Source organism: Urocampus carinirostris, chromosome 14 (assembly GCF_059441175.1).
Source record: "Urocampus carinirostris isolate Australia breed hairy pipefish chromosome 14, RoL_Ucar_1.0, whole genome shotgun sequence".
Classification (NCBI taxonomy): Eukaryota; Metazoa; Chordata; class Actinopteri; order Syngnathiformes; family Syngnathidae; genus Urocampus; species Urocampus carinirostris.
In genome coordinates this window covers 13,676,459-13,696,125 of record NC_142362.1, presented here as the reverse complement: position 1 = coordinate 13,696,125, position 19,667 = coordinate 13,676,459, and the positions used below count along the sequence as shown (strand labels likewise).

Here is a 19,667-nt window from a genome sequence, read left to right as displayed (position 1 = left end):
TGGTCGTCCTCCACCCGGCTGCACGTGCTAGCGGCTGTTACTATGTTCAAATCTCCCCACCCCTTTATTCTGTTTTGTCATATATATATATATATATATATGTCTAAATGTAATGCAAATGCAACCTTAGAGATGTTCTTTTGTTCTTTTTCAGGGTTTTGGACATTTGCCGGAACGTCAAAGCTCGAATTGTAGGAGAGTGCAAAGATAAAGGCGTCCAGTTTCCGCCATTTTCCACTTGCAGGTAATGTATACCGTATGATTTGGATGGGTCTCTTTGGTAAGGTTTTTTTTGGGATGACATTAATGACTCAAAGAAATGTCATATTTACAAGTGGTTTATTTTTGCAAGTCGGGAAAACGTGGCTTAAAGGGGATGGGCGCTCAGAAAACATCCTGTCAAGAATAACTTGTACTACAGGAGGACCCATCCTAAAACGTTTGGAATTAACTGAAGAGTTAATTTTGAGATTGTTAGGGAGTTCATTTTGAATTTAGTTTTTGTGCTCTAATGTAGCTTTTTATGTTTTTTTAAATCAACACATTTTGTACATTTTTATCTCATGTTTAGGTTTTTATTTCTATGACAACCAAGATAACAGATTTGTGATCCAAGCTATTCAAAAGAGCTTTGCGTAATGTAGACAAACATTAAAAAAAATGTGAAAACCCCAATTCTGCTGTCACTCGAAAGTGGCTCTTGAAAGTTACCCATGTTCTTGTTCAGGTCATGAACCATTTATGCCATGCAACTGGCTGGCAACCAGTTCAGGGTGTCCCCTGCCCACTGCCAGGAGATACTTTTTCACTAACGGGTTCAGGTATTGAATCTGGTTGGAACTAAAAGCCCTAGTGTGTATTTTATAGCCGCACCTAGTGGTGTAAAATACTTAAGTCAGTAAAATAAAACACTTGATTCAAAGCAAAAACTCATGTGCTATCTCATACTCAGGATTTTTTAAAGACTCATTCAAGACTAGGTTTAGGAATTTGTAATTATATTGCAGAACTTAATTACGGTCTTTGAAGATGACGACATGTGTGTCCGCTATCTTTTTACTATGGAAGCCTGGATGACAATTATTCAAAGCTAGCATGTCCTGGTGGTGTTTTTAGCACTCCCTTCCACTGCTGAGCCCTTCAGGTATTGGTCAACAAGTCCCGTCATTCAGGCATCTTCCACTTTTTTCTGTTCTAGCCACTAATTTTAGCTGCTATTGTTGTTGTTAGCTTCTCAGTTTAAACAAAGCTTGCTTCCTTCTTCCACCCGCTGTTCAGAGAAACAAACTTCAATGAGTTCTGAGATTCAGGGTCCTTAAAAAATCCTTTTTAATTGCTTCTCTCGCCAAAATTGGCTTACACAAGCTCTGAACCCAGTGTTCATTTTACCTCCTAAAAGTGATGGGTCCCGGGGACTCGCATGTTCAAAAATCTATGGGTCCCAACAGAGATCTATGGGTCCCCCAAATTTTGTGTTATATTGAAATTGTAAATCGGCGACAAATATATAATATAAATCTATATATTCATTCAGTTTTAATCATCACAATTACAGTAATTGGTAATGCAAGGCAGTTATCACTTCAGATTTTTCAGTTAATATGTTCTTCGTGGTTTGCTGTCTCACCACTGTTGTAATGCCTTCTCAAGGTCCAATTGCAGCAACGGAATTTCCATAGCTAATTTGTGGTTTTGATTGTCGTGGTGCCGATCCAATGTGCTCTTCTGAAAGTTCGTATTGCGAAATGATTTATGCAATCCAGTTTTTTTTGTCACGCTGGGTACACGCATTACAGGAATGTAATTTAGTCAATTTTGGCAGAAAAGTCCTTTTCTTGCTTGGAGTATTCTTTTGTTTATTTTCTTTTGTCGAATCGTTTGCTTACACACCTGCTTTCCTTGCCGGAATTATCACTCTCTGCATTATGTTTCGACTTATTACTGACACTGAAGAAATGACCAATTTTGTGTTGATTTGCACCTAATACCGACTGTTTTTTCGGAGGCATACTTAACCTTCACTCGACGACAAGCACCAAAACAATGACGTGATCTCGTTTGCCGAGATCGGCGTGCAGACGAAATCTCGAACCGCGAGACCAAAACAATGGGGGATCTGCCTTACGAAAAGTTTGGAGTGCGATAAATCTTTGTTTAAAAAAAAAAAAAAAAAAAAAGTAATCGGGTAATAATGATAATTTTGTGTCAAAAAAGTTGCGTCCCGGGGACGCACGTTGATTTGACACTATGCGTCCCCAGCAAAAATGATGCGTCTAGGACGCAGGAATGCCGGCAAACGAGAACACTGCCAACCTCAGCTATTCACTCTTTTCAGCTGCTGCGGGTGTATTCAGATTGCTCGTTTTTTTGTGGCCGCTCCTGGGGATTAAGTCCAGCTTTCATATTCTGTCTCCTGAAAGTATGGAAGTAGCCTTCTGAATTTTGTAGAATCATATCCTTTGGGCTTCCATTGAGCGTCTTCTTTGAAAAAACATACTTCAGCTCCATTCGAATATAAAACAACCTAGAGTGGTGAATTATTACATAGTCACTTCAAAACACACAGCTGGCCAAACCTCAACGTTAACTATTTGGACCAGGCAGATCACTTCTGTGTTTGTTATCGCTACACATACGTTTTAAATGACACTACCCACTTTTAGGGATTGCACTCAATAAAAAAAACAAAACAATAAACAATATCTCTTAGTCTTCGTTAAGTCACAGATTTGTGAATGCTTAGACGTATGTTAAGCCCAGGAGCCGGAGAGGCAGCTAGGGAACTGATGAGACCCAGGCTGCAGTTCTATTGCTGTGGACAGATTAGGCCTCAGCCTGATTATGCCACAGCTATTCATTTCCCGGCCGAGTTCTGTCACATGATTGATTTGTCCATTTAACCTCTGAAGCAGCCAGCATGCCAGGTGATGGGCCATGTCAAATGAACAAGGGGGGGACCCCCCGCCACCCTTGGCTTCTCAGTGGGATCTTAAACCAAGGGGCTGCTCTTTATTCTCGAGTTGAGGGACTTTGAATGTTGAATTTGTGTTATTGGACACAACTCAAAAGGTTGATTGAAATTTCAGTGTTTGATAGTGTTCTGTTTTATTCCACGTGTCAGAAAAAAAACAAAGCGTATTAGTACCTACGTTAACATTTTTCATATTGAAAACCAATAAAATCCTCCATCTGGATGCCAATACCGATAATATCTTTTCTTTTTTTTAACTGCATACTTCATTTGTATGCCTTTATTGTTGTTTACAACTGCAATATCATTTTACAACATTGGTAATTATGTTTGATGAGTTCATACTACAAATAAAGACTGAAGACGCCAATAAATGTTAAACTTGCAAGAAGAAAAGGCCATTCAAAAAACTTTTCTCAATGCCTAATTCAAACTCTCTTCTAAAGGGTGTGGTTATCAAAGAACGGTGACATTATCGGCCGATAGTGACAATAATGTACACTGTGCATAATAGTCAAAATTATGACCAACAATGAGTTATAATGGTCAAAACAACAAACTGTCATCCAACACAATCTTCTTTGCAGGTTTCCAATTTTAAAATGGTATAAACTTATAAATGTTTACAAAAAGTAGTGCCAGTGCTTGGCACACATTTCGGATAGGTACAGGAAAGACACGACCAAGTTATTTGACTTCTTCTATAGAAAATGTAAATCTATTCTAAGAGGGAACATAAATGCTTAGAATAATTTTCATAAAAAGTGTTTGCTAACTGAATACTATAGCATGACCAAATACGTTTTTTAATTTAATTTCTCTATCATGTCGATAACATTTTTTTGGTCTGATAATAATCGCACATACCTATTTTTTACTTACTTACTGACAACAATGTTAAAATTCTCATCATCTGTCTTGCAGAGTGACGCAAACTTATGATGCCGGCGCCTGTGTTTACTTTTACTTCGCCTTCAACTACAGAGGTCTCCCGGATCCAGTGCACGTCTATGAGCAAGTGGAGGTACTTTGTTTGGTCCACTATACAAAAAACAAGGTGCTACACAGTGGCCAAATAATTCCAGTGCTTTTTTTTTCCCAGCACGCAGCAAGAGAAGAAATCCTTTCCAATGGAGGCAGTTTATCCCATCATCACGGAGGTAGGACGAGCTGCAAGGGAAGTCATTACAATGCAGATTCACATACAATTCAAATAAAATAGACAGCAAAAAAAGGAAAAATCCTGAGGAAAAAAACATGGCAGTGTTCCCTCATATTAGTCTCAGGGGTTCCTTTCCAAAATTAACCCGTGATAGGCCAAATCCGTGAAGTAGAAACCTTTATTTGTTATAATTATAATGCAATAAATCCGTTCTGATACACTGAAACCAAAGAACAAACCCTTTTCACAGGCTCATGCATGTGTTCAACAAGTAAAAGTACCGTATTTTTTATTTTTACAAATAACTACGGCCAAATAATAATAAACAGGAAGACTTTTTAGCCAATCAAAATGCAGAACACAATGTATTATGCAAATCCGCTCAGTAGCGAACCAGTGAAAAGTAAACCACGTTACAGGGAGTGATTCCTGCATATTTCATTTCCAAATAAAAGCAGAGTATTAACCACATAATATAGGAGCATAAACTAAAGCACAAGTGCATTGCGGTTCTATGATAAATACATGAAAAATATTAAATAGATAAGAATAAAGCCGCTTGGCAAAAATGTTGGTTATTTTGTATTCTATGGTTTCATATTTTAAATGATTTTAGACAAATAAAAAATGTATAAAATAAGAGTTGGGGCTGTAGAGTGAATACTCATGCGTGCCCCCGGATTTCTTTTATTGTAGGATGAAAACGATGAAAATGGGAAAAGGACTGTTTCCAATACAGTCCAAATGCCAACCCTAACCCCCAAAAAGATGAAAAAAGAATCGTTTATTCGAGCGGGTCTAAGAGAGACACATACCTGGACATGCAACAGAAGCAGCTTCACAGAGGCTGGAATGATGAGTTCAGCCAGAAGATGGCTTTTTTTGGTTTGAACAAATTTATTGACACTAAAAACAGAAAACAATCATGACAATCTCAACAGCAATTAAGCACATTCACAATATTATATTCCAATATTACGTTTTTAACAGCAAACACAAAGTGAGGTTTGAACAAACCTTCTCGGAAATCAAACATATTCACAATTTCATTATATAACATCTTTGTTAGTGTCAATAGATCCGCTTAGGCAGATATAACTTACTACCTTTAAAGAGTCTAGTATTTTGTACAATAGACACACCACAGGAAGAGGTGCCAGTCGACCTTTGTGGTTAGTGGTTCCTTGAACTGTGAGTATGAAATATGAAATATTAAAATGAGAAATGAGATCTGCCATTTAAGACCATTTTATGATTTCTAATGTTACACTTGTAAAATCATGTTGAAATTTATTTCAGCAAAGTGTAAATAACAATTTAAATAACTAGCATGGATTTATTGTACCTCATACTATTTCTTCTTTCACCTCTTTTCTTTGTTGTATTTTGTGTCATTCTCCATCCCCTGGAGCAATATGCCGCCCCTTACAGGCCAGTCCTGGTATTGTGACCATTGTGGTCGGTCTCAAGTACTTTATAGACATTTTACCCCTCATTGAGTGTGAAGAAAAACCCTATTCCATGGGTCCAAAGGAGAGCAAGGGAGCTTGGCCGAGCGGCCCGTGGAAAGCGCCAGCCTTATCTATATTGCCATCCGCCCGGCTGTTTTCATACATGACTTGAGGCTATTCATCATGCCTGTCAAAAACAGTATGCAGCGAATCCGCCGCAATATTAAATTGCAATCTTTCCCCAAAGGCGGGGATGGCTGCAAAATTAAAAGACGGCTAATAAAAAGGAGGTGGCGAGTGTTGCCGCTTCAATGCTGACCTCCAAACGGTGGCAGGGGCCACCTCGGGGGGGTCGGTGGTGGGCTCCTGTGTACGGGGCCCCACTCTGTAATTGTGATTAATAACAGCGGGGACAGCTATCTGGCCGGGGACAGACCGGTTTGTCTGGCTACAATCAGCTGCTGACAAATGGAGCCGGTAGAGGTGGCTTTTGTGTATCAAAGCCAACAGATGTAGTCAAGGAGGGCCAGGTTGGAGGGCACTGCGGGAAATACATTTTTTTATTGATGTCCGACAATCCAACAATGCCTGCGCAGACTTGGCGAGAAGGTTACTTCTCCCAATGGCAACACAAAAGCCGCATCAAGACCATAACTCGTGCTCCTTTTTTTTTTTAAATACAGTAAAATGGGTCACATGATGGTTAAAGGTGGGGTGCGTAGTGTAAGGGGTCCTTAAAAAGTTTTAAATTAAATATTTTCTCTATTAAGTACCGTATTTTCCAGACCACAAGTCGCTCCAGAGTTAGTCGCACCAGCCAAAAAACGCATAATTAAGAAGGAAAGACCATATATGTCGCACCCGGGTATAAGTCGCCTTTTCGGGGGAAATTTATTTGAGGGGTAGGGGTTTCCGGAGGGTCGATAAAGGAGTGATTTCATGCGAGTAGTTGCGCTTTACTTTTATTCCAGGATGGAAAGGGTGAAAGTAAGAAACCGTTTCACATACAGTACAAATGCCAACCCAAACCCCAATTTAACCTGGAGTTTGACAAGCTGCAATTCAGATTTTAGCCAGTAGATGGTCTCAGCAAATGGAAGGTCTACAGTTAATAATAATAATAATAATAATTTCCTTTGTATTGTCATTCTTTGTAACAATGTACACAGAACGAAATGTCGATACACCTGACCCGTTGTAGCGAGCCGATGCAGCCGCAGCCAACAGAGGGCGCCGCCATTTTACCAATGTTATAAGTCTTAGGTATGACTCGACCGAGGCGCGAACCAGCGAACAATGATACGATTTTTTTCGCCAAATAGAATCAGCAGCGACCTAAAAAATAAATAAAACTTGTTTTAAATCTGCTTGATGCCATTCTTTTTTTTTTCAGACCAATACTAAAGTGCTGCAATAAAATATTTTTGGGTGTAACTGGCTAAATTCCTTTTCCTTGGCAAAATATTTTAATTGAAAAAAAAATGATTTAAAATACTATTTGTTTATACTAATATTTATTTGACTTTCTTTCAAATGTGTATATTTTAAAATTAAGAATATGGACATAAAATAAAGATGATTTTTCTTGTTACATTTTTTTACTATTTTACTGTTTTTTTTAATTCAAATAAAAATAGCAAGACAATATAAAAATATTTTTACTGTTTTTCAATGTTTACACTTGAAATAAAAATAATTTTAAAATTTTCTTATTTGACAGTTTTACTAATATTTTTTTGTATTCCAATTGTTTATAATTGAAATAAAATTAATTGCATAGAATAATATATATTTAACCATTTTTTTGTATAATTAAGATTGAAAAATGGCTTAAAGTACCCTTTTTTTAAAACTTTTAAATGTTTTTTGCTATTTGTTATTCAAATATGGATAAGTGCAATCAAATAAAAAATATTTTATATATTATATAATTTTGTTACTTTAGGTTTTTAATGTCTATTTGTATTTCTTTACGATTATTGGTGTTATTCCAAAATATGTTTCATCAAAATAAAAATAAACGTGGGAGAAAATGTTTGGAGGAAAAAAAGCAAGAAAACAAATCTGAATAAGATTATCTCTACTCAACTATTTTAGTCGACAATACTGGTACCAAATACTCATATCACTTCTATGATCAATGTTTCCCTTCCTCCCATAAAGGACTGATACTAATTATACTTCGTACTATAATTTGCGACTCCGGTGAGACTTATATTTGAAATTATTAACACATTATTATATCATTAAGTTTAAATTACCAGTATATCAGATTACAAGCTGCAAATAGTGAAATATGGAGTCTAAAACTGCAATCGAGCAGCAGGAAGAAATTTTGGAGTTGGCATTGTAATCAGATAACGTTGGTATACTGTATACTGTTGTCTATTTTATTTATTTATATTGTATTTGAAACTTGCCTTTCAAGACGATGTATGTTTTTCATGTTGGATTTTATCAAATACAGTTTACCCAAAAGTGTGACTTATACTTATGAATGTTTTTTTTTTTTTGTCCTAACTATGAATTTTTTGGCTGGTGCGACTTATACTCCGGTGCTTGTCGTCTGGAAAATACGTTACATCCCATTATATTTTGTAACAAAATAGCGAGAGTGGTTGACTATTTATTAGTTTTGTTATTTTTTTGTTGCTATCTGTGAACCGACCACTAGATGCCGGCTGAAACCTTAAAAGTACATGTACCTATTCTTTTTTTTTCTTTTTAAATATGCCGAAAAAATAGTTTTGAAACCCGTCGTTGTATAAAGTGAAGGCAATTATTTTGTTTATTGATTTTCTTGAGTGCTTTGCTGTCAATCAGCTGACTTAGACAGAGGTGGAGTAAAACCCTTTTGTGAACGACACCCTCCCACGTATCACACATATTTGAATACTCATTCGCACCCATTACAAATTTTCCCTGCACACCCTGCACCCTGTCATAGTGATTGACAGGGTGCACCCCACACCAAACTAATGTGGGCTTGTCCCAAGACCCCCCTGACCCCAAAATGGAAGGAACCTGGTCGGTAACGGAAAGGATGCTTGTGAACACTTCAAGTGGGTCACCGGGACCAAACCCGTGAGCATCCGTCACCTGCGCACCGCTCCATCTATCAATTCTTTTTGGGAGGGTGGGCGCTCGCCCCCTCGACCTCCATTCGCCGGCAAGGGGAACCTCTGTCCTCACCTTCGCCGCTTTATAAGACCGGGATACTTTAGTCAGTGGCGCCGGAGATTGATGGCCTCGGTCAGAGAGAGAGAGAGCCGGCCAGACAAGATAGATGTGTGAATTATCACGCTGATGGAGGCAATGATGCAATCCCGACACCTTCTGTTTTCGCTCCTTCCCAGGAGAGGGCGAGGAGGTGGAACCAAAGAGAGGATGCAAAAAGGGGGAGGGGCCTACTAGAAAGCCCCCTTTTTCTTTTTCTTCCTAGTGTTCACAGGACAGCAGCTGATTGGTTTCTCTGTCCCCATCTGGAGGTGCATGTGTTATCAGAACCCCCCCAAATGACCCCCTTGTCTGCCCTCTTGTGTCAGGAGGCCGTCACAGCCCGATTCCCATCTGGGTTTCTCTGCTGGACTGGAATAACAAATATGGCAGGGCTCATCCAACATGGGTGGAGCACTAGACTTGGAGAAGATTTCAACCCCACCCTCCTGGTCCATTCTCCTGTGATTACAGTGGTACCTCTTTCTACGAGCTTAATTCGATCAGAATCGTGCTCGTAGCTCGAATTGCTTTTAACTTGCGGATTTTCCCAATACGAAATAATTAAAAATAGTCTGTCCTTCCTAAAGCATCCAAGTAAACTCTAAGTAGCACATATTGCTGATCACTACAAACACATTACTATTTGAATTAATTACAGTAATAATATATTAACGTAATATGCAAGTGTTTTATGAGCACTTACCATGGAAGCAGTTGCCGTAACAAAGGTGTGCGTGTGGTTCGGAATAAGGGGAGGTGGGCGGTTGCAAGTTGGAGTGGCGGAGATTGGTTATCCTTCAACTTTTTACGTTTTCCCCGTATTGGACTATTTAAATTTTTGTCCGCTGTATAACAATTTTTGCTCTATACGGATAAGGCCAATCTCGTCTTGCCGATTTCGGCTCTAATCAGGTTGCAGTTGTGGCAGTTCTCTACATACTGTAGTCTGTCTTGCTGTGAGTAAAGAGGTGCCACATTGAGTTTGTTTGGTTTATTAATGCTTCAAGCCCCAGTCTGTAATAGTTGACCACTAGATGGCACTGTATAGTCTAATGTGAATGAAAACCTGGGTTGGGATTCCACAATGTAAAAGAAATACAAATGTGTCCTCATATATTTTTTTATAAATATCAACATAGGTATTACAGTTTATGTATTTTTGCCTAGTATTTAAATCAATGTTTTGTTTTTTTTTACTGCATGGAATTTGTTGTACCACTAGGAGACACTAATTACACACTGTCCCTTTTATAACGAGGAACTGCTACCGTTAATAAAAGGAGAAATTGAATGAGGTTGATTGGTAAGAGACAGAGACTGATGAAACATAAGCACTTAGTGTGCACTTAAAACTAAAGTTACTGTAACTATAAATGAACGTACACGAAAGTTTAGAGCACACCTTTTTTTTGCCTTTAGTTTGCATGCGCAAACTGGTCGAGCTGACGCAGGAAGCAGTCATGAGCCGTGAGCGGTCACTATTGGTAGCCTCTGGGACTGCTCTTCAATTACATGATCCTTTGTATAGCAAGCAAGATTTTTGTTGCAAATAAAACTCGAATACCCACCTTGTTTAGGATTAGTGCATATATAAACGGTGCCCCTGTACTCCGCAACTTTTCAGTATTTACACAAAGAGGAGCATCTGTTCTAAGCATCTATTCCCCAATGATAGTGTCATTAGTATTATATAATATACCTTATGGTCGTTCCATCATGGTCCCAATTAATATTGAAATATAGTTCCTAGGTTATTACCAAGGATATCCTGTAATTAATTTACACATTTTCATATTTTCTGATTTATTTAAAGAGTATGCATTTTCCAATATTTAAAAAATAAGATAAATCTTATTTAAAAAATATTCAAAAATTATTTTGCAAAACAATATACTCATCAAGCAGAATTTACAATTTGTCATTTCAGATATTTTTGTGGTTTTGATATGTGTTTTACAATGTTTTCTTTTCTAAAAATATAGAAATAAAGCTATAAAAATAAATTGATAATTAAAAATAGCAAATTTATCTGATAATCAGACTCAAATTCAGACTCAAATTTAATTTTTGTGAAAATGTGTACCTCATTCCCCGGTTCCAGACCGGGTGGAAACATTTTTGTTGGCCTGGAGGGGGTTGGGTGCCACTAGGCTGTAATTGCCCAAGACACACCACAGAAAATGGTCCCCCTAGTGGTTAAGGGAAACGCCCACCCTCCCATACCCGATTACTTTGCTGTAAGATTTAATATCTATTATAGAAAGGAGCAAAAGCTCCTTTAATCTTCTACAAAGACACTCAGAGGTTATTTTTTTTAAAATTTTGTATATTTTGTATTGCCTTAAACAGCGCAACTGTAATTTTTTTTTCAAGTAAAGTAACAACGGGATGGGTTTCTTCAATGTTCTCTGGTTGATGAATGGTAATCAGGAAATACAGCTACAGTGGGTGCTTTGTGAGTTGTTCCTGGCTTTGGCGACATCCAGTGGACAAATTTAAAACTGAAGATCATTGTTTGACGTTCATTTTTCTCTTGTGCTACTCTCAGCATTGTCTGGCAGGCCACTTTTGGCCATAAGTTTGACAAATGTGCAGAATCTCCTTCTTTTTAAGGATCGGGGTTTGTGTACACCCTCTATCTAGTGTCAATGTCAAAATCACCTGACAGGACAGACAAACATGGCGGTTTTGTGTCATCTGGTGGCGAGCGAGTGTGGCCGGGTGGGGGTCGGGTAAGGAACCCCCCCATCCTTTTGTGGGAACAAACTCTCTCGCTCAGGCTCTAATGAGTTTGATAGTCTGCTGAGCTCTATAAATCACAGCATGCAAAACATTTCTCCTGGCTGAATCAAAGCATTTATCACCCTCAGTTTATTCACTCACTCTCACAAGATTGATTGGCTCACAGCAGCCCGCCGAGCAATAAGCCATGAACGTAAACCCCTCCCCTCTAAACATCATTCCCCCTCCATCCCTATCTTCCTTTTTCCTGGCTTCGTCCGTTCTTTTCCGTTTTTCCGTTGCAGGGAGATTCCTTCCCAAGCTGATGTCACGCTCTTTTGGCCCCGCCCCTTAAAGGCACAATAACCACGGCAGAGGTTAATACATTTTGCCAAGGCGGCAATCATAGAGACCTATTTAGTTTTTAATGTATGAATGAAAATATATGCAGACTGGTGGTTAGCGCGTGTGCGGCACAGTTTTGAGGTCTTGAGATCGAACCCTCCTGAATGGAGTTTGCATGTTCTCCCCTTGCTTTTGTAGGTTTCCTCCGGGCACTACAGTTTCCTCCTACATTCCAAAAAACATGCATGTCAGGTTCATTGGCCGGTCTAAATTGTCAGTTCAGGTTGTCCCCTGCCCACTGCCCGAAGATGGCTGGGAGGGGCTCCAGCACGCCCGCGACCCTACTGATAAGCGCCGCTGATAATTGATGGATGGATATATGCAGACCTCTATTTCTTCATGTTTCTTTTCAAATCAATTAGTTTTATGAAAAAGGTTTTGAAACGCTAACAATTAAAGCATAATACACTTGTTCCCTGTTTTAAGCACGAAATATGATACTTTGTTTTGTAGTGTTACTGTATTGTAGTTTATTATTTGTAATATTTCTGCAGTCGGATTTTTGTACCGTTTCCGTTTGAATCTAGTAGAATATTTGTTGTGTATCTGTAGTATGTTCATAATATTTTTTGTAGTATTTATATAGTCTGATTTTTGTAGCATTACCAAAGTAATATTTTTGTTATATTTGTGTAGTATTTTGTACTATTTCCATAGTGTCTTTGTTGTTTCTTTAGTTTGTAATATTTCTGCAGTCTGATTTTTATGTAGCACTCATCCAGTAGTGTTTTTGTAGTAATATTTTTGTTGGATTTTTATAGTACAGTTATTTAGTACTACAGTAGTTTTATTTTGTACTATATCTGTCATAATGTTTCTTTAGTAGTATTTTTGTATTATAGTATTACTGTAGTGGTATTTTTTTCTTTTTCTATCAGTGTTTTTGTAGTATTTTGTAGTATTTCCATAATAGTATTCTTTCGTATTTTTGTAATATTTTGTTTGCGATATTTCTGTTTGTAGTAGTGTTTTTCAGTATTTTTCCCTCTTCAGAATGAAAACAAAAATATATATTAGGTACCTGTTCTTAAGCACTAAATTTGATATTTAGTTTTGTAGTAATTTTGTGGTATTTTTGTTGTTGACGCAATGGGAACAAAGTTGACCCCGTAGAACCATGTTTTATTACTATTACTTCATTTACTATTATGTATTTTGTCATTATATTTTGACCATTTTTGTTAGACTGAAACAGGCTGAAGGCTGCAGTTCTCCCACCCCTCTTGTAAAGTATTTAAAGAGTACAGGAAATTCTGAATTGAACTAAGAGAGAGAAAGGCATTGTGGGAGATAGCTTAGCCAATGGCATATTAGCGTTGCTGAGACACAAACCAATAGAAGGCGTGCATCAGACACAATATTACATACTCAAAATATTGTTGTTTCTGTATAGTGAAGATAATAAAGTAAAGAGGGCCCTAAAATAACATCTTATTCTACTCTGTAAAGTTAAAACATTGTATAACGTAAAAAACTGGCGATCAAATGCTCAACTGACATTGTCTGGTTCTTTTGTCTCAGTGGGCAAACTTCGCAAAGAATGGATGAAGCAGACCATCTCCAGCGTTGGCCTTGGCATGCTGCAGTCCGTCAAGGACTACGTAGACCCAACAAACGTCTTCGGGAACCGAAACCTCCTCTAGAAGACCCCGCCCACGTCCGACCCACTCCTTATCCGCCTCCGGATACGAGAATGCGACGGGGCTTCTCATCTTCATCTTCATCCTTCATGGGGTGCCATCATGTGTCGTCCACTCTTCAAATGAGCCCTAACCAGCAGCAACGCGTCTAATCGCCAAGGAAAGTCTCTTTTTTTTGTCCTTATTAGGGATCTCTTGAGGTCTGTGTACAAGATTTTTTGGCTCCTTATGCCAAATTCAGCATACTAGTGCTCCATTGTCAGGCCTGAATAGATTTTCCAACCTAGATATCCAGTTTAAGTACAAATGGAATGATTCAAATCACTCGTAATATCAAAATTGACTAGTAGAACGACTGTGAACCAGTAATGCTGCTTGTGCCTCTTTTTGTCCCTTTTAAGTTCCTAGAGACCCTTTTCATAGCCTACATAACGCGTGACGTCACATTCGAAGCTGGAGGCACAACAATACTTGCTCTGGTCAGAAGACGGAGGAAAAGAAAGCTGTTGTGTGTTAGTGTATATTAATCGGAGAAAAACACTAGTGATTGTAATTCGAAGTTCGAAGGAAGATAGCATGAAGGCAAAAAGATTGGACCGAGGCTTTCATCTAAAATGCTTAATTTGCAACGCACACTTCACATTAGGGAATAGAAATTAAACAATATTTGTTGTTGCTATGGAATTATTCTATCGGCAAAGTTTCTTGGTATTTTCTTAGCCTCTCCTAACTTTTAGCGTGTCGCCTAAAATCCATCATGCTGCTAACCTTGGCTGAAGCTAAGACATTAACCAGATCTTTTGCCGATAGAATAAGGAATATGGACTCGATAACAACAATCATAAACATTTAATCTCTCTGACTTGTTCTGAAGTGTGGGCGAAAAACCCGAGCATTTTTGATGAGTGCCTCGGACCAATCTTCGCTTTAATGCATTTGACAACTCTATTCTTTTTCTTTGATCAGGGGTGTTCGCTGGGAAACTGTTAAATATCCTTTCAAAAACTTCAGCGATTTTTCTTTGATTCTGGCACGCAAACACACAAAGTCACGACAACTAGCAGCAACGACAGCTTCCTTTCCCTCAGTCGTCTGACCAGCGAAATAACTGTTTGCCTCCAGCATCGGCTATGACGTCACATGTATTTGTTAAAGTAATAGTACTTTTTTTTTCTTCAAGTGGCAATAATATGCACACAACATGTTCTAGTAGTGAAGAACTGCCTTAATTGCCACCAATGCACTAGGTGGTACGCACTAAAAATACATTCTTACCCCATAGGCAGAAAATGTCTTCAAATACAGTATATTTTTCTCGAATGATATTAAAAAAATACTCCTTAAAATAATTGTTATTAGGCGCGTGATATTTGCTGATTTTAAGATAGAACATCTACCTACATTAAAAGAAATACTTAAAATAAGATGCTAAACAGACTATTTTTCTTATTAAATACAAATAAGAAACATTTCTCGCCAATGGGGTAAGATATTTTGTCTGTTTACTTGTACACAGACCTTATCCATTCCTACGTCATCGTACTAGTGTGATGATTTTTCTTCTTTGTGGGGACAAAGAATACTAGTACTGGATATGGACTGAATATTTTGTCTTTCAGCTACTTTGCGCAGGCTGTCTTGTTTGTATGTTACTGAATCATTGTGTGCCTTTCAAAAAGCTTTGTCAGCTTCCCAACCTGAAAAAAAATTGATGTACTTTATTACTTACATACGTCTTGTATATTACATACTTTCATTTTGTAGTCTTCCTGAAGATTCAGTGGCCTCTTGTTGTCGTTCCATTTGTGTAGCAACAATAACTGTGAATGTGTTGCACTGATAACCTGTTGCCATTTACATATAATTATATCCATAAATTTTTATGTACATACGTATGTATGTTTATACGCATATGTATGTATGTATGTATGTGTGTATAAATGTACATTATCCCGTATGTACGCGCCCACGCTACGCAATCACGAATGCAAATCCGTACGTATGTGCGTACGCGAGTAGCATGCATGTGAGTACGAATGCACGCATACAAGTACTTTCATACGCGTACGCACATAGGTACATGCATAGACGCACGCACGTACACAAGCCTACCCAAGTAGGTACATGCGTGCGCATATGCACGCACGTATGTACGCACGTATATACGCCTATGCGAGTACGTACGTGTGTACACGCGTGTGCCTCAGTTAGTGCGCGAGCATGTATGTACATACACGTGTATGCCTCAGTTAGTGCGCGAAAACGTACGTACGCGTGTATGCCTAAGTTGGTGCGCGAAAACGTACGTACGCGCGTATGCCTAAATTGGTGCGCGGGCACGTACGTACGCGCGCATGCCTAAATTGGTGCGCGGGCACGTACGTATGCGCGCATTCCTTAATTGGTGCGCGGGCACGTATGTACGTACACACCAATGCCTACGTTGGTGCGCGGGCACGTACATACGTGCGTATGCCTAGGTTGGTGCGCGAGCACGTACGTACGCGCCTATGCCTAGGTTGGTGCGCGGGCACGTACGTACGCGCGTATGTCTAAGTTGGTGCGCGAGAACGTACGTACGCGCGTATGCCGACGTTGGTGCGCGAGCACGTACGTACGTACGTACGTACGCGCGTATTCTTAAATTGGTGCGCGAGCACGTACGTACGCGCGTATTCCTAAATTGGTGCGCGGGCGCGTACGTACGCGCGTATGCCTAAGTTAGTGCGCGGGCGCGTACGTACGCGCGTATGCCTATGTTTGTACGCGCGCACGTCCGTATGTGCTCAGGTAAGCGTGATAACATACACCTAACGTGATCACGCTTGTACGTATATACATACTTTTTCCACACATACATATCGTGTATTCTGGGTTACCCAATTCATTTGACCCTGTTTGGACCTCGACCTTTCTGTGTGTTTTTGTATACCAAAGTTTCTGACTTTTTTTCCTTTTTCAACCGGTTTTACGGCGAGCTGAGTCGATATTTAGCTAAATTGACGCGTAAAGCCGTCCATGGCAGCAAAAACATGTGTCAGCAACACCATATGCTCACCTGCTACCAAAGACTTTGAATCATGTAAGCTGTGTTTTGAATCCTTTTTTTTTGTTTGTTTGTGAGTAAATTCATTTGTAACGGTTTTCCTTTTTTGACTCCACTTTAAGCCCGAATTGACCTATAACCTGACTTTGCTCACAGTCAATTTCCTTGTGGCCAATTACTTTTTGATGTAGCCTCCTAAAGAAAACTGATTTCTGAGCAGCTGCTCATCACGCCAACTTTTTTCTTTGTGTATGTGCTTGTCGGAAGACTGGGCCCCAAAAAAATCCAGCCTGACCTGACCGGGGCCCCGTGTTTATTAAAGCCCGACCCATTTGAGGGGACAAATTCGAATTATATTTTATTTACAGGAGGTGTGGTGATGCTTGCCGACTCCGCCCAACCCCCCACCACTGAATATCCTATATGGCTCAGGCCTTAGATCTTACTTCGACTGTGTGCTTTTGAATATTCTGCATAATCCGGTAGTTGGGTTATTCTGGTAACACAATAACATATTGTGTGTTTTTGTCCACACCTTTTGTGCAATAAATCTTAATAAAAACATCGTTCGGATTTGTATTTATTACAAATGACTTACTGGGAGGTATAGACTTCACAGCGGGAAACATGACAGGCGACTTTACTGGGGGGTCTTGTTCCCCGCATGGCGCTTCCTCATTTGGGAATGATTTTGCTCCCACGCGTCCGCCTACGCCCGGCCTGCTGACGTCATAAACAGCAGCAGCAACCTTGGACTTGTCACATGGTGAATGCTGCTGCTGCCGCCTTTTATCTTCACTCAAATTAAAGCTTTGCTTCCCTTTTATACATATACTCTCTTACGTATTTCGATCTCCTCCAGCGAGATTTTTCAAAATATCAGGGTTGTCAAAACTTGCTTTCCTGTGTTGGAAATCAGCAGAATGTTGTATTTTAAACATATTAGGCAAACATTGGGGAAAAAAATATATTTTAGTTATGCAAAGATATCAAAGAAGTGAATCTGGGCATTCCGCAGCCTAAACATGCTGACAAAGCAATAATCTAATCATGAGAATTTCTCCAGAACCATAAATGCTGGATTATTAAAACAGCCTGTGTTGGAAATCATGTCCAGATTGGATATCAAGGGGAGAGTGGGGGGAGGGAGGGACAGAGGCGGGAGAAGAAGGGGGAATAGAAAGAGGGAGCAAGTGGTGGGGGAAGAGAATGGAGAAAAAGAAGGGATGGGGAGAGGGGGTAAGAGAAAGATGGTAAGAGAAAAAAAGAGGGAGGAATAGAAAAATTAAGTAGAAAAGGTCAACTGAAAAAGAAAGTCAAAAATAGAGAGCTCGAAAGTGGGGGCAAAGATAGAGAGGGGAGAAGGGGAGGGAGAGATATTAAGACAAAAAATAGGAAGAGAAAAAAAGGTGACAAAGCAAACCAAAAAAAGGGAGAAAGAAAATGAGAAAAATAGAGGGATGGAAAGTAATGTAATAGGAATAGTAAGATAAAAAGAGAAAGAAGAGAGAAAAAAAGGAATACATCTACAGTTGCTATGCGAGATCAGGTGGACATATTTGACAACTGCAGCTCATTTTTCTCTTGCACTTCTCTCAGCTTTGTCTCATGGGCCAGATTTAAACCCTTGGTGGGCCCAATCCGCCCGTGGGCTGCATTTTTGACCCCCCTGCGTAGACCATATAAAATGACGTCTCTCATGCATTCAAAGGACATTATATATTTAGTTCCACCTAAGTGGTAAAAAAAAAAAAGACTTTTAATAGCAAAATAAATTTACTTATAATATGACATCATATTATATGATATATTATATGATATCATATGATATGTTTTTAGTCAGCAATTTTATTGCTCATTTAAAAAAGATTTTTTTTTAAAATAAGATGCCGGGTAAGGTTTTATTATTCTACTAAAAATGGGTTTAAATGCCTGAAAACTAAAATATGAATAATAAATGGTGCACTAAATAAGCTCATACATCATTTATTTCTGTGAAAAGAATTTTTGCTCTAGTGCCATAAATTTGTGCTCATTACTTTTTTTACACTTACTTGAATTTCAAACTTCCTAGTCTACTATATTTTAAAATGTATTTTTTAAAATAAAATGAAATTTAAAAACTTTAGGATCAATTATTTAGAATCAACCACATTTCGTTTTATTGTGATTTAGTGTGTTTTCTTGCCTTTTTGTCGGTAAAAGTTAGTCCAAAGAGAGTTAGTGATAAGGGCTAGGGAAAGTAGAAAACAGTCACACTGATCAAATCAAAGAAGAAAATTATTTCAAAATAAGAAAACGGTGTATGAGTGTCTGCCATCGAAACACTGCCTAAAGGGACTGTGTGCATTATTTAGATAGATAGATAGATACTTTATTAATCCCCGTAGGGAAATTCACACTTCCAGCAGTCTACCCTGCTGTTTATTAACAGATGAACATGATGCCCGAGGGGTGCTTGTAGCGAAGTGGATGACGTCACGCCAGTCCAAAAATTCGACATCCCTGCGGCAGATGGAAAACTTTTCTTTGCGAAAATCCAGCGATACACCACCTCGTGTTAGCAAGTCCGCCTCCTCTCCGATTCCCCCCGGCTTTCGTGTCTCTGTTTAGCGGCGTTGAAGCCGGATTGCTCCGGGTAGCTCCGGGTGGCTACACGTTAGCGTCCGGAATGCTAAACGTGAGCCACGTTTCCGCAAAACACAGCAACTGCGCTCCCTGTGCGCTTCGATGTTTTCCAAAAGCACTCGATGATCTTATTTGGTCGTGAGTTCGCATTTGCCATGATTACGGATGGTACCGAAGACTTATAACGCCGCTAGCCGCTTCGCTAGCTCAGGCTTTTCCTCCACGATAGGCCCCTTCATCACGCCGGCACGAGAAATCTTTAGGGCAAGGAGTTGAAATTCCTTGAATACACGCATTTCTTGTGTGTTAAAACCCATGTCCATAGGATAGAAGTAATCCATAGTGTAGTTGTCAAAACGGGAAGAAAAAACACCGAAGATAGGAGCAGACAATAAAACAACAGGGCAGCTGCTGGAAAAGGCAG

The 19,667-nt window shown here is 39.1% G+C and overlaps 1 protein-coding gene across 1 annotated transcript in view; it reads left to right on the top strand.

Annotated features, from left to right (window-relative positions):
* The window catches only part of agps (alkylglycerone phosphate synthase), a 44,973-nt gene extending 27,791 nt beyond the window's left edge, over window positions 1-17,182 (top strand). Inside the window, exons 17-20 of the mRNA XM_088353016.1 lie at window positions 155-244; window positions 3,896-3,995; window positions 4,074-4,131; window positions 13,451-17,182. Coding sequence (XP_088209142.1) covers window positions 155-244; window positions 3,896-3,995; window positions 4,074-4,131; window positions 13,451-13,572 — 370 coding nt within the window. The 3' untranslated portion in view covers window positions 13,573-17,182. The remainder of the gene's footprint in view (window positions 1-154; window positions 245-3,895; window positions 3,996-4,073; window positions 4,132-13,450) is intronic.
* The last annotated feature ends 2,485 nt before the right edge of the window (window positions 17,183-19,667 follow it).